The sequence below is a fragment of the Helicoverpa zea genome, chromosome 6, assembly GCF_022581195.2.
Source record: "Helicoverpa zea isolate HzStark_Cry1AcR chromosome 6, ilHelZeax1.1, whole genome shotgun sequence".
NCBI classification, from domain to species: Eukaryota; Metazoa; Arthropoda; class Insecta; order Lepidoptera; family Noctuidae; genus Helicoverpa; species Helicoverpa zea.
The window spans coordinates 8,866,377-8,879,929 of NC_061457.1; the positions used below are offsets into that span (position 1 = coordinate 8,866,377).

A 13,553-nucleotide genomic window follows, 5' to 3' on the forward strand; every position below is an offset into this window, starting at 1 on the left:
GTAAATTAAGCTTATTTATAGTTATCTACAAGTTGTGTACCTAACTAAACGTGTCTCATCATTTTCATACGTCACAGTACGTTGTGATAAAAAAATTACACACATTATCGGACTGTTTTCCTCTTTGGACAATTCGGAAGGTCTCAACTGTAAGGGCTTACTAACGGTTACCTTACATACTTATTTCTTTGTTGCGCAAGAAATTGCGATGAGTTAACTTATGGTTTACTGGGCGCTCCGGCTTCGCACGGGATAACAGTACCTACATATAAACCTCCCTTTTTAGGGTTCCGTACCAAAGGGTAAAACGGGACCCTATTGTTTTCGCTCCTCTGTCCGTCGGTCCGTCTGTCACCAGGTTGTATCTCATGAACCGTGATAGTTAGAGAGCTGAAATGTTCACAGATGATGTATATCTGTTGCCGCCATAACAACAAATACTAGAATTACATAAATATTTTGGGGGGCTCCCATACAACAAACGTGATTTTTTGTCCGTTTTATAAATAACGGTACGGAACCCTTCGTGCGCGAGTCCGACTCCACTTGGCCGGTATTTAATCACCGTATCTATTAAAAAAACCGCATGAAAATCGGTTGCGTAGTTTTGAAGATTTAAGACTGCAAAGGGACAACGGGAAATAACCTACCTGCCTCCGTCCCCAGTCCTCATATGACAGAGTGCGATATCAGGATGCAGTTTGAATGAAGTTGACACGACTATACGGCACGGCAAGTGTAATTATATACATATACTATATGTTGAATTTCTGAAAATTCTCGTGTAATACGTGGACCTACTGCTATGAGACATTGAGAACTTATAGTGCAGTGTTGATCTCACGAGTTTTGACCAGTCTACCGGTGGATGAATCAAGAATTAGCTCGCCGGCCGGCAGCCCATACCGCGACCGCGTACCCTGGAACGAGGCATCTTCCCATCTCCCTGGTTATGAATGGGGTTCCTGGATTCACAAGTTACGTGGGCTTTATTGCTGCAAATAGTTGTAGTAGGTATTGGTGTCTCACGGAATCTCATCAATAGGAATTTAATCAATAAACGATTTGTGTTCACGGTCATATATCATTACATTTTTAATTTTTTAAATCTCCACTTCGAATTTCTTTTTCCCCGGTTCACACGCCTCACCAGACGTGTTTCATCAGTAGTCAAAAAATATCGGTTCATACTATTTCTGTCTAGCGGAGTTATGAGTTTTAACATTGTGGGTGCAAGTATACTTAAGCAGACCATTTCTCCAAAATGTTCTTATAGAACATAGTCCCCAGGCCGGCGAACAAATTTTTTTTTGATACATATACATTTAAGACTTTGTGAGTGCCTTCCTTACGATGAGTCCGACAAACTTTTCGAATGCGCAAATTTTAGTGCCGCTGCGTTTTTTAATGCTTGACTCCTGAAATTGTCGATATGACGTCACTATGGCTCTTCGTACATACACGTTTCATCTTTTGAGATTCGTTTAATAAAGTTAACTAGAGAATGGTGGTCAACTTGTCCGATAAAGATCGTGCTGCGTTTGGAGTGTCCACCATCCTGAAAATGTTGATATGACGTCACTATGACTCTTCGTACATACCTGTTTCATTTTTTGAGATTCGTTTAACAAAGTTAACTAGAAAATGGTGGTCAACTTGTCCGATAAAGATCGTGCTGCGTTTGGAGTGTCCACCATCCTGAAAATGTCGGTATGACGTCACTACGACTCTTCGTACATACCTGTTTCATTTTTTGAGATTTGTTTAATAAAGTTAACTAGAAAATTGTGGTAAGCTTGTCCGACAAAGATCATGCTGCATATGGAGTGTCCACCGTCCGGAAAATATAGATATATTTTAAGATTTGGTATAAAGTACTGACAATTGGTGTGAAGTATGTTAATAGTAAATGTTGCATTTAGAAAGTCGTTTCGAATGATATATGTATCATTACTACAGGAGGGATTTATTAACTTGAAAACACCTATCGATAAAATAATCTTATATAAGCTCTAGCTTCTGAAACACTAACAATTCGCCGAAGTTTTTTTAATATTAAATGTTGCATTTAAAAACGTCTTTTGAATGATGTATAACTCATTACTAGAGATGGGATTTATTTAATTGAAAACATCTATCAATAATTATAATTTTAAATAAGCTCTAGCTTCTAAACTACTAACAATTTGTCGGAAGTATGTTAACACGAAATGTTTCATTTGGAAAGGTTTTTCAAATAATATATAATTTGTTACTAAAGAAGTAATGGATTAGCTTGACAGAACCTACCGATAATATATTCTTAGAAAAGCTCTAGCTTTTAAAGTACTAACAATTTGTCGGAGTTATGCTAATACAACCTTGCGCTTAAAAAGATCTTTTGATTGAAATATGGCTCAAAACTTCAAGTGAGATGTTATTCCTTAACACAATGTCAAGTATCAATAATATGCCTTAGATCAGTTATGTCTTCCAAAATACTAAGAATCGGTAAGTGGTATGTTAAGACGGAATATAGCGCTTAAAAAGATCTTTCGATTGACATATGGTTCATACCTAGAGGTGGGACATTATTCCCTAGCATAGTAAAACCTATCGATAATACGCCTTATTTGGGTTATATCTTCTATAATACTAAGAATTGATAAGTGGTATGTTGAGACAAAATGTTGCACTTAAAAAGACCTTTTGATTGATATATAGTCCATTAATAGATGTGGGATATTATTCCTTAACTTAATATAAACTATCAACAATACGTCTTAGTCAGGCTACTTTTTCTAAAATAGTAATTAAAATTGGTAAGTAGTATGCCAATTTAATATACTTAAATAATGCACGTGAATATTTAAGTCAGAAATTGACAAAAAGAATAAACTTCTTCCAATTGTAATATTTTTTCTCATTTTCTTGTCGAACTGACTATTTGCCTCACTACATTTGTCGGACAAGTCGATATTTGCAATAAGAATAGTATTATCTATCATTGTTGTATTTGACCGACATGTATGTATGGGGAGACACAGTGACGTCATATCGACATGTTTCGGATGGTGGACACTCCAAACGCAGCATGATCTTTATCGGACAAGTTGACCACAATTTTCTAGTTAACTTTATTAAACAAACCTCAAAAAATGAAACGTGTATGTACGAAGAGTCGTAGTGACGTCATACCGACATTTTCAGGATGGTGGACACTCCAAACGCAGCACGATCTTTATCGGACAAGTTGACCACCATTCTCTAATTAACTTTATTAAACGAATCTCAAAAAATAAAACGTGTATGTACGAAGAGCCATAGTGACGTCATCTCGACAATTTCAGGAGTCAAGCATTAAAAAACGCAGCGGCACTAAAATTTGCGCATTCGAAAAGTTTGTCGGACTCATCGTAAGGAAGGCACTCACAAAGTCTTAAATGTAAATGTATCAAAAAAAAATTTGTTCGCCGGCCTGGGGACTAACAAAAACGATGAGTGAAAAGTGTTGAGTACATAAATAATTTAACCATGTAACACTCTCAACACGTCTCACTCGTTGTTTACTCGTATATTAGATTAAAACCTTATCTCATCCTGATCATGATCATTTGCCTAGCCTTTTCCCAGAATTATTGGGGTCGGCTCCCAGTCTAATTATATGCAACTGTGTACCAGTGTTTTACATGAAATTTCTGCCTCCGAACCCAGTTTCCCGGGCAGCCCGATACCCCTTGGTAAACAACTCGATACCCTGACTAGCCGTAACAATTACCAGGGATGTTCAAATGGCAGCCGGGACCCGAGCCATTTGATACACGAAGGAACTAGCCATGACCATGCTGTCGTCTAGGCATTTTCAAATCTTTAACAGTTAAGTACTTTAAGCAGGCATAGTTCTGTGTTATTATTAGCTATTTAGTACTTACTTAAGTATGTCCTGTCTGGTCATATTAGGAAACAGTTGAGAGAGACAAAAGGACAAAAAGTTGACATAAAGAAAATAAACACGTTTTTATAATTTTGGAAATATTTAATTTTAAGTCATGATACAAATCTAGTACCTAATCAATTTGTACTGCATTTTTTTGTTACAGCCTTATTTAGTTAGTAGGTAAACAAAATCTACAACATAACAGAAATACAATACAATAAGTCATAAATAAGTAAAATAACTTAAATACAGATTCTTCTTAGATGATAGGCTATCAATGAATAAAAAAGTGTCATTTTACACTTCTTAACCCTAAGGTTAGGTTAGCCACAAAAATAAAATGTATATTATTTTTAAGCAAAACAGATTTCCTAAATCCGTCCACCGCATAAAGATGTAAGGGTCACATGAAACTACGAATATTGAAGTATCCTATACAAAAAGTCTTAACCTTAAACTACTTCTTACACCTTAACAAGCGAATAAATATTTCGATTTTGAGCTTATTAATAATCATATTTGAAGTTCCAAATGTAAAGCTTAATCTTGACATTTATGTCATCTACTTATACACAATACTGCATTATGTACTAAAATTATAACAATTCATTCGATTGCGCTTCGTGTTCGCAAATAAAGAAACTTGACGTTGCACAATCTATATTGTTCAGAAGTCCGTTGAAGAACATTGAGCCGCACTGATAGTCTCCCTTGGGAACATTGTTCCCCCACCACATGTCAGGTCTGGCTGTCAATGATAAATCTGGAATAGAATAAAAAAAGGTTAATTTCGAAGACCATAGTGATTTTCGAAGCATTTTTAATTTTATTTCTTCTGTACTGTAATGTCGCGCGCCAATACACTACCGCATGTACATAATGATGTGCATATTTTGTTGTAAAGCAGCCTCATTGTTTTTCTTTTCATATTTATTAATTTTACGGCATTAATTAATTGTTATTTTTGCATCACGCTTGGTAGGATATTTGTTTTCTCTTCCTTAAAATTAGGAAAAACTACAATTAGCTGTGTGATACTAATCCTTAATTTCTGCATATGGGTAGGTAAATATAGCTTGGTCAATCGACTAATTGCCCTAATTTTATTTACTTCTTTCAAGTTTACGTACCTTTGACTGTCAGCCAGCCTCCGCCGTATGTGTTGTGGAAACCCATATGATATACTCCACGCATGTAATTGTCTGCAGTTCTTGGGGTGGGTGTGGACTCAATTAAACTGGCAAGATATTCAGCTTCTTCCTTGTTATTGATTACTGCCAGCTGCGTTAGCTCCGCCTCACATATGGCTTTAGCTTCGGTCCAGGTCACAGGCGTTGTGTGAACTTTGTAACACTTGCCAGCGTCCCTGTTGTAAGTGTAGTCTGAAATTAGCGAAAAATTTGCTGTTTTCAAATTAAATGTATAAAAGATCAATCAAGGATGTGGGTATATGTTTCCCCTTCATAACTATTCATTTATGGTGATATAAAATAGTGACGGAAGGGGAAACTTTTGGCGTAAAGTATGACCCGCTGACCTGACCATATCTGTGGTGTTTCACTCCAAAAGTATATTTTTTAGCTACGTTCTTAATCAAGTAGTTTTTAATTTTCTTGTTTGCCTGACTTGCACCGAGGAGATAACGATTAACGATAAACAATATTGTTTACCTACTTACCCATATTTGACATGTTGCAAAGATAGTTCCACTCTAGTGTATGGAGGCTCTTTTTGCAAATGAAATCATCTCTGTAGTCGCACGGGCAATCATTGAGGACACCTCCCTTGTGCCAGTTGACGCAGTGCTCGTCGCCGCCAAGGTGGTTCGGCTCGCCTGGCTTCCAATTGTTATATACTTCAGTGACTGGTCTGCCTAAAATGTAAAGTGATACATTTTGACTGATATTGAGATCGAAAAATTTGTATTTTTAAACATTTTCTAATTAGGTACTGTCCAATCCATAACACTTGATTGTTCGAAACGGAAAAAAAGTATAGAGTAGAAGAATAATTTCTGGAGGATTTATTACATTAAAAAAGAATTTTGTCGTTAACATTAGCTTCCTATGAATGTCCTCCCTTCGAGTTAATCTAGGCTTACCATCAATAGTAACAAAATCTCCTGTGACCAAGAGTTCTGACATGCCCAGCAGCATTCGCTCACGTGAGGGTGCAGTTCTCTCCCAGAAGGCCACGACAGCCATGGCTTCAGCATCATTTTCAGGGAAGAACAGACTCGCTCCTTCCCGAGCACACACAACCTTGGCAGCGAACCAGGTTTGCTGGTGCTGATGGATCTTATAGAAACCTTTGCCCTCATCTATATACGTGTAATCTTCTCGGAAAAACTTGTTTTCTCTTTGTCCATCTGTGAAATCAAATAGAACAGTGTAAGGATTTTAATGACCGGCGCTGTTGTCATAAATATCCAAGAAACTGTGGTAAATCTAAAGACAAAAAGCAGGCAAAATGGAATTACTGTTTTAAATATTTTAAATCTAAACAAATCATTCAATGATGAGAATTCAAGTTTATTCAATCAAAATTCTAGATCCTGTTTATATTTTGACCGACCAATGTCAAAAACTTGCAATTTCATAAACATGTTCGGATTAAATGATCGTTTCTTGATACGGATAATTCTTGATAAAAAATATGTTACTCACTTGAGAAATCTGCAGAAAAGTACACTATTAACAACACTATCGTTTTAACAAACATCGTTGTAAATTAGCGTCACTATGTACAGACACACGTTTGCTTCGACTTCTCACAACGGAATGAAGCTCCCAACAAACTGCTTCTACGTCATATATTTAATCATAGTTATTGTTCAACTTTAACTCCTATAGATATAAATAATGTAATCAAAAGTATCCGTGATGAGTGGTTTTGCGTTCGGGGAATTCTCAATTATAGATAGGGAAAAACGCTATAAAAGCACTTTTTCCAGTATACAAAAAGCGGTTAAACTTTTTCTGATACAAACTTATAGGAATGCAATCAATAATATTTTCTATAAAAAAGCTCGAATACACAACAGGTAAATACTGTTAAAAATATAAAGCAAGGTTTTTTCTGTAATTGTAACATATTCTTGCTTTTTAGATCGTGGCTTTTAAAATAGTTATGATCAAATATTAAGCATCATTTAGACCAGTTGATCCGTGGATGGATGACCATTCATACAGGGAATTTATTCTTGTTTCATAAAAACTATGGGTACGGGCTTCATTTCTTAACCTTTATTGGCAGTCATTACGAGAAAATAGAAATCTGTTGTAAATTAAAGGGAATTTTATAGTATTTATCTAAGGGTTGTGACCGAGTGAAATGGGAGCTTCATATACCTAAAACAATCATTAGTAGAGTAATCCTACGCAGCTAAAAATGTCGAATGATGCAGACGATGATGTACCATAAAAAAAAGTCAGAAAATATGCACAATAATCGAAACATTGTTTATTGGTCAAATCATTTGTACTAGCTTCTGCACAATCAGCGTATAATGAACATAAGGCATGTTTTAAATATGCGCACACATAAAGCCAATTCACAAACTAACATTTACCTTGTTTATATGAATAATAATATGAATAGTTCAGATGCAAAGTTTTATTTAATATGCCTTCAATACAAATTGAAACAGATTATATTTAACTTAAAAATTAATTAGGTAGGTATGTTCGGAGTAGTCACTTTTTCACAGATGAAGAAACTCAATGTATTTTCACAATCGATTGTGTTCAGTTGTCCGTTGAAAAACATTGAGCCGCACTGACCATGCCCCTTGGGCACATAGTTTCCCCACCACACCTCAGGACCAAAATGCATTGGCACCTCTGGATCTAAAAAAAGATTAATTCGAAGCTTTCAAACTAATATACTATACTATACTATACTGTTCTTTGTTTAAAGCGATTACGTGAAATATCGGCTCATGATAAAAGGAAGCATAAATTATTTTGCACAATGTTAGGCATTGTACATATTTTTAATGCCGAATCACACTCAAGTAACAAAACGTCCAATACATACATCCATCTTTCGTCCAACCACGGCTGTATATGTTCTGGAAGCCCATATGATAGACTCCACGCATGTAGTTCTCTGTGGTTCTTGGGACTGGTGTGGACTCAACTAATCTGGCTAGAAATTCAGCTTCCTCCTTACTAGAGACTGTTGCTAGTGTGGTCAACTCCCTGTCACATACTGCTCTGGCTCCGATCCAGTTGACGGGAGTTGTGTGAACTTTGTAGCATTTGCCGGTGGCATTGTTGTACGTGTAATCTGGAATGTAGGGATTAAAAGATAGCTTGCTTTATATAAATTGTATTTACCAACATCACTTGTATGTATAATTCATAACTCTGCCCTGGTAAGTTAACCTATGTTGTGTTCATTCACAACCAAAAGTAAATTCATTTTAAATTAAGAAGGAATAAAGTTTTTGTTTACTCATATTTATTTATTTATTTAATGCTTCTGCACATTTTGTACAAGGGCGGACTTAACGCCTTAGGCGTTTTCTACCAGTCTACCTTTGGGTGGTGGAGAAATAGCAGTGGTAGGTGCAAAGGTTATATTATGATATTTAGTGTAAAATAAAATAAAATACTAATATATATTATAAATAAACATACTATACATACATACTTAATACATACATATTACAATTGCCAGGAGAGACAAGATAATTAAAAAAGAAAAATAATAATCTACGGTAGCGACTCTGCCAATTTCCTGTGGATGTGGTCGCGTAATTTCTTTTTGAATGTATAACGACTGTTAACCATCCTGATCTCAAGAGGTAACTCATTCCAGAGAAGAATAGATTTCACAAAGAAGGAAGAGTGAACAATATCTGAACGGTGAGCAGGGCAATGAAGAAGACGATTATTAGAGGAGCGGAGATTTTTGTTGTGCTGTGAACACACATACTGAAAGTGGGAGGTTAAGTATGAAGGTGAAGACGGGGTATATAGTATAGAAAAAAGAGTAGTTAATGCCCTCATCACACGTCGTCTTATCGGTAGCCACTCATACCATTCGAGGCATACATTGGAGAACGATAGCACATATGTAGTAATTATCAAGAAATCCCGGTTCGTAAGAAATTGGTTTTTCAAAACAGAAAACCAAAGATCTCTCGTTCTCTTACCCATATAAGGCATATTACAGAGATAGTTCCACTCTAGAGACTCCAGGCTCTTTTTACAAATGAAATAATCTTTGTAATCGCATGGACAGTCATTGAGGAGACCGTCACTCTGCCAGTTGACGCAGTGCTCGTTGCCGCTCAAACCATTTGGCTCGCCTGGCTTCCATTTGTTGTACACTTTGGAGGCTGGTTTACCTACAAATAATATTTATTTTCGACTTTATTTTTTTTTCTGAAATAATTAAACCGTTTCTTAAGGATTTTAAAGGAACTCGCATCCACTGATTCCCAGCGAAATTGACCAAATCTTGAAAGAACTTGTAAAAAACATGCGTACCGTTGAGGGTAACAAACTCTCCATTGACCAGTAGGTCCGACATCCCCAGGAGCGTACGATCAATTTCATCCGACCAGTGCTGCCAAAACGCTAAAACTGCCTCGGCTTCAGCATTGGACTCAGGGAAGAACAGACTGGAACCTTCCTGAGCACACATAACCTTGGCTTTGAACCAGGTCCTCGGGAGTCTTTGCATTCTATAGAAACCATCGCCCGCTTCTAAATATGTGTAGTCTTGCCGAAAAAACTTTTTATCTCTTTGTCCATCTGCAGAAGAATAATTAAACGAATGCATATGATATCTTGTTTCATAACTTGGTTATGATTTTTCTTGTTCATTTTGTAAAAATGCTACATCGTCATAATATCGTAGTAGGTGCGAATAAAATGGAACTTTGTGGTTGAAAATACTTAATAACATAGTTTTACGATCTAACAAAATTACATCTGGATTTCCGATGTAAAATATTTTATAAACTCCACGGCGAGCTGGACAGCTCCAAGCTTTACTGGCCGGCGAGGCCTGTGCCGAGATGCCGCTGCCGGTACGCGGTGCGGCGGCGCGGCCCCTGACAGCGCCAAAGCGACGCCGTCAATTTGACTTTTTTCTGTGATTTTGTATTTATTTTTCTTGTAATATTAGTGTTTTTAGTGTTTTTAGCCTATAAGTGTAAATAAAACGAGCCGCAGCACACAGATGCGCATCGGGAATGATATGGATTATAGTGCATGTCAATCTTCTGGATCACTGGATGCCCTAGAGAGATGCCCCCTGTGCCCCCAAGCTCGTTTCTTCAGAGGTAAGCGAGGCTTGAGCGTGCACATTGGGAAGATCCACAAATCCCAATGTGCAGGCTCTGCTAATGCGACCGCTACAAACCCGACACCAACCACCGATCCTTTCTGGCAAAAATTATCTAAATTAAAAAACTCAACTCCGGTATTAAAGCGAGTTCCCCGTGGAGCCAGGCCCCTGGTTGCTCAACACTTGGCAGGTTGTGTTCGCCTGGCTGCACGGGAGAACTCGCAACGTGCTTGGGAGCAATTGCTCACCTTCCCATATAGAGTTTTACACGTTCAGAAAAATTTGGCAAACAAAAAGTCCTTGACAAAACAAATTAAAGACAACTGCGTAAGTTTAGGCCATGAAGATTTCGATACCAAATTACCGACCCAAAGAATTTCTAATATACCCCGCCTAGTGGAATCAAAGCTAGGCGAGGGTGACATTCGGGGGGCTGCTAGAATTCTCTTTAGCAGTGATGTGGTGGCTCCGTGTTCTCCAGACACGCTCTCCGCTCTGGAGAGTAAACACCCAGCCCCAGCAGATGGCCTCTCTTTTCCCGACCCTCCTGATTCAGACGCACATACCCTCACAATTTCAGGTCGACACCTGGTCACAGCCATAGGCTCCTTCAGGAGCGGCTCCGCAGGCGGCCTCGATGGCTTGAGTCCGCAACACCTGAAGGATCTCACCTGCCCAAGCGCCGGGGAAGCAGGTGAGTCGCTCTTGAAGGAGCTTACGGCCCTGACCAACCTTATGCTCTCCGGCAAGGTGGACGAAACCGTCATAGACGTTTTGTATGGAGCAAACCTCTGTGCTTTGCGCAAGAAGGATGGCGGTATTCGTCCAATTGCCGTGGGGACCACTTATCGTCGTATGGCAGCCAAAATCTGCTGTAAATTTTATAGTGAGGACGTTTCGGAAAAATTTCAGCCCCTGCAGCTAGGTTATGGCTCGAAAGGGGGCTGCGAGGCTGCCGTACACGCCCTGTCGACCTACCTAAATTATGGGAACGGAGATGTCATCTTGAAGGTTGACATTAAGAACGCATTCAACTCGGTGAACAGGGACACCTTGCTGGCAGAAGCCAAAAAAGAAATACCCCAAATTTTTAGTTTCCTCTGGCAGTGCTACAGACATCCAACCAAATTACTTTATCGGGACAACCTATTAGAATCCGCTGTTGGCTGTCAACAAGGTGATCCCCTCGGGCCTGTGATCTTTAGTTTGGCAATTAACCCAATAATTCGGCAACTAAATTCTGAATTTAACGTCTGGTATCTCGACGATGGGACCCTGGGAGGCAACAGAGATACCGTACTTAATGATTTCATTTTTCTAAGAGACAAACTCCATAACATTGGCCTTGACCTAAACATTTCCAAATGCGAACTATTTATATCTGACACAACCGACAGACAGACGACACTCCAAAATTTTAACGCAGTAGCCGATGGCATAAAAATAATAGACAAAAGTTCTCTTTGCCTCCTGGGGTCACCAGTACTAGAAGAGTCATTTTCGGATTTTATTGAGAACAAAATTCAAAATTTCAATGATATTTCGGAAAGGTTATTCAAAATTAATATACATTCAGCCATCACCATCCTACGATACTGCTGCTTTGGCCCCAAATTAACCTACATCTTGCGTGCTTCTCATTTATGGAAGCACATCAACCTTTTGGATCAAATTGATAAAATAATTCGACACACACTTTCATCAATTTTAAATGTGGCCTTGGATGACAAAGCTTGGTCTCAAGCTACACTTCCCATCCGTATGGGAGGGCTTGGCGTCCGCAAAATTTCCAGTATTAGTTTACCGGCATTTATTTCCTCCGTCCATGGTACTGACAAATTGATCAGGAAAATCCTACCTATTACACTGATCAATTTTGAGGTGCCATGCCTGGCGGAGGCTATTAATGCCTGGAAAGTCACATGCCCGAATACCGATCTACCCGCCAACCCATCCTCCCAGAGACAGTGGGATGAGCCGCTCTGCAGAGTAATACGGAAAAATCTCATTGATACGTCAATTACTTCTGCGGAGCGAGCACGCCTACTGGCTGTGGGTGAATGGGAGTCAGGTCTTTGGCTTCACGCATTTCCGTCGGCAAACATAGGCACCATGTTTGACGACACCACTTTCAGACTCGCTGTCTGCCTGCGTCTGGGTGCTTCGTGCTGCACTCCTCACCGCTGCCACTGCGGGGAAGCTGTCAACAGCCTCGGTCACCACGGCCTGTCGTGCAGTCGGAGTGCGGGCCGCATACCACGACATGCGAATATCAACGACGTGATCCGTCGGGCTCTTGTTGCCGTCGGCGTGCCAGCCGTACTTGAACCAAATGGTTTGGCACGCGACGATGGCAAGAGACCAGACGGCATGTCGCTATTTCCGTGGAAGATGGGTAGGACTTTAGTGTGGGACGCGACCTGCGTCGACACTCTTGCGCCATCCCATCTTCCTAGAACTGCGTGTTGTGTCGGCTCCGCCGCTTCACAAGCAGAGGACCTCAAACGGCGCAAATATAGTAGCCTTATCGGGAATTACATGTTTGAGCCGTTTGGGGTCGAAACTCTCGGGCCGTGGGGTCCGAGTGCTCACGCGCTTGCGAAGGAAATTTCTAAGCGCCTTGTTGACACTTCCCGTGACCCAAAGGCTGGCTTTTATTTCGCACAGAGGTTGAGCATTGCCATCCAACGTGGCAATGCTGCCAGCCTTCTGGGTACATTACCCGGTGACAGCGATGAGGAGCAATTTTTTGATGCTATGTATTAGTTTTAAGTTGTATATAGAAGTTTATTTTTAATTTTTAAAATTAATGTAAATATAGAAATAATAAACGAATGCAAATATTGAAGTATTTTAATGTCTTGCGAAAATCCCTAAAATCTTAATAACCTATTTCGATATGTATAGATCTATGGATTAATTGATATTTTAAACGGCATATGAGCTTAGTGGTGCCAAGAGAGATGTGTTCACAGCAACTAAACATAAAAAAAAAAAAATACATCAAAACTCACGTGAGAAATCCGATAAAAAGTACACTATGAACAACACTGTCGTTATAGAAAACATTGTTGTAAATAAGCAAGTATTCACTTTACACAGACACAATATTGCTTCGAACACTACACGATGGAATGAAGTTGCTAACTAACTTACGTAATTTATTTAATCTTAATTATTGTTCAACTTTAACATTTGTGGATAAAAGTACCTAATAAAATAATATAATGTTGTGCGTCGTTATTTTGACTATGGTCGGAGGATCGAAACCCCTGTCATGCAGTGCTGTACCGTAAATTCGATGCATCATCTCAAGTATTATTCGTATACACCT

The 13,553-nt window shown here is 38.9% G+C and overlaps 2 protein-coding genes across 3 annotated transcripts; both read right to left on the reverse strand.

The window, feature by feature from the left end:
• Positions 1-4,000: 4,000 nt before the first annotated feature.
• LOC124631529 (macrophage mannose receptor 1-like) lies at positions 4,001-6,729 on the reverse strand. Its single transcript, XM_047165975.1, has 5 exons — positions 6,583-6,729; positions 6,018-6,284; positions 5,595-5,789; positions 5,047-5,298; positions 4,001-4,679 (listed from the first exon to the last, which is right to left on the reverse strand). The coding sequence occupies exons 1-5, from the start codon at positions 6,635-6,637 to the stop codon at positions 4,513-4,515; spliced, it is 936 nt and encodes a 311-aa protein (XP_047021931.1). The 5' UTR covers positions 6,638-6,729; the 3' UTR covers positions 4,001-4,512.
• Positions 6,730-7,354: 625 nt separating this feature from the next.
• LOC124631102 (secretory phospholipase A2 receptor-like) lies at positions 7,355-13,357 on the reverse strand. 2 transcript variants are annotated; one of them, XM_047165276.1, is made up of 5 exons: positions 13,234-13,357; positions 9,415-9,681; positions 9,078-9,272; positions 7,955-8,206; positions 7,355-7,764 (listed from the first exon to the last, which is right to left on the reverse strand). In XM_047165276.1, exons 1-5 carry the CDS (start codon positions 13,286-13,288, stop codon positions 7,589-7,591), a joined length of 945 nt encoding a protein of 314 aa, XP_047021232.1. In that variant the 5' UTR covers positions 13,289-13,357; the 3' UTR covers positions 7,355-7,588. The 2 variants fall into 2 exon arrangements, with proteins under 2 accessions (XP_047021232.1, XP_047021231.1); XM_047165275.1 differs by lacking the exons at positions 7,355-7,764; positions 7,955-8,206 and having other exon boundaries at positions 8,565-9,272.
• Positions 13,358-13,553: the final 196 nt, after the last annotated feature.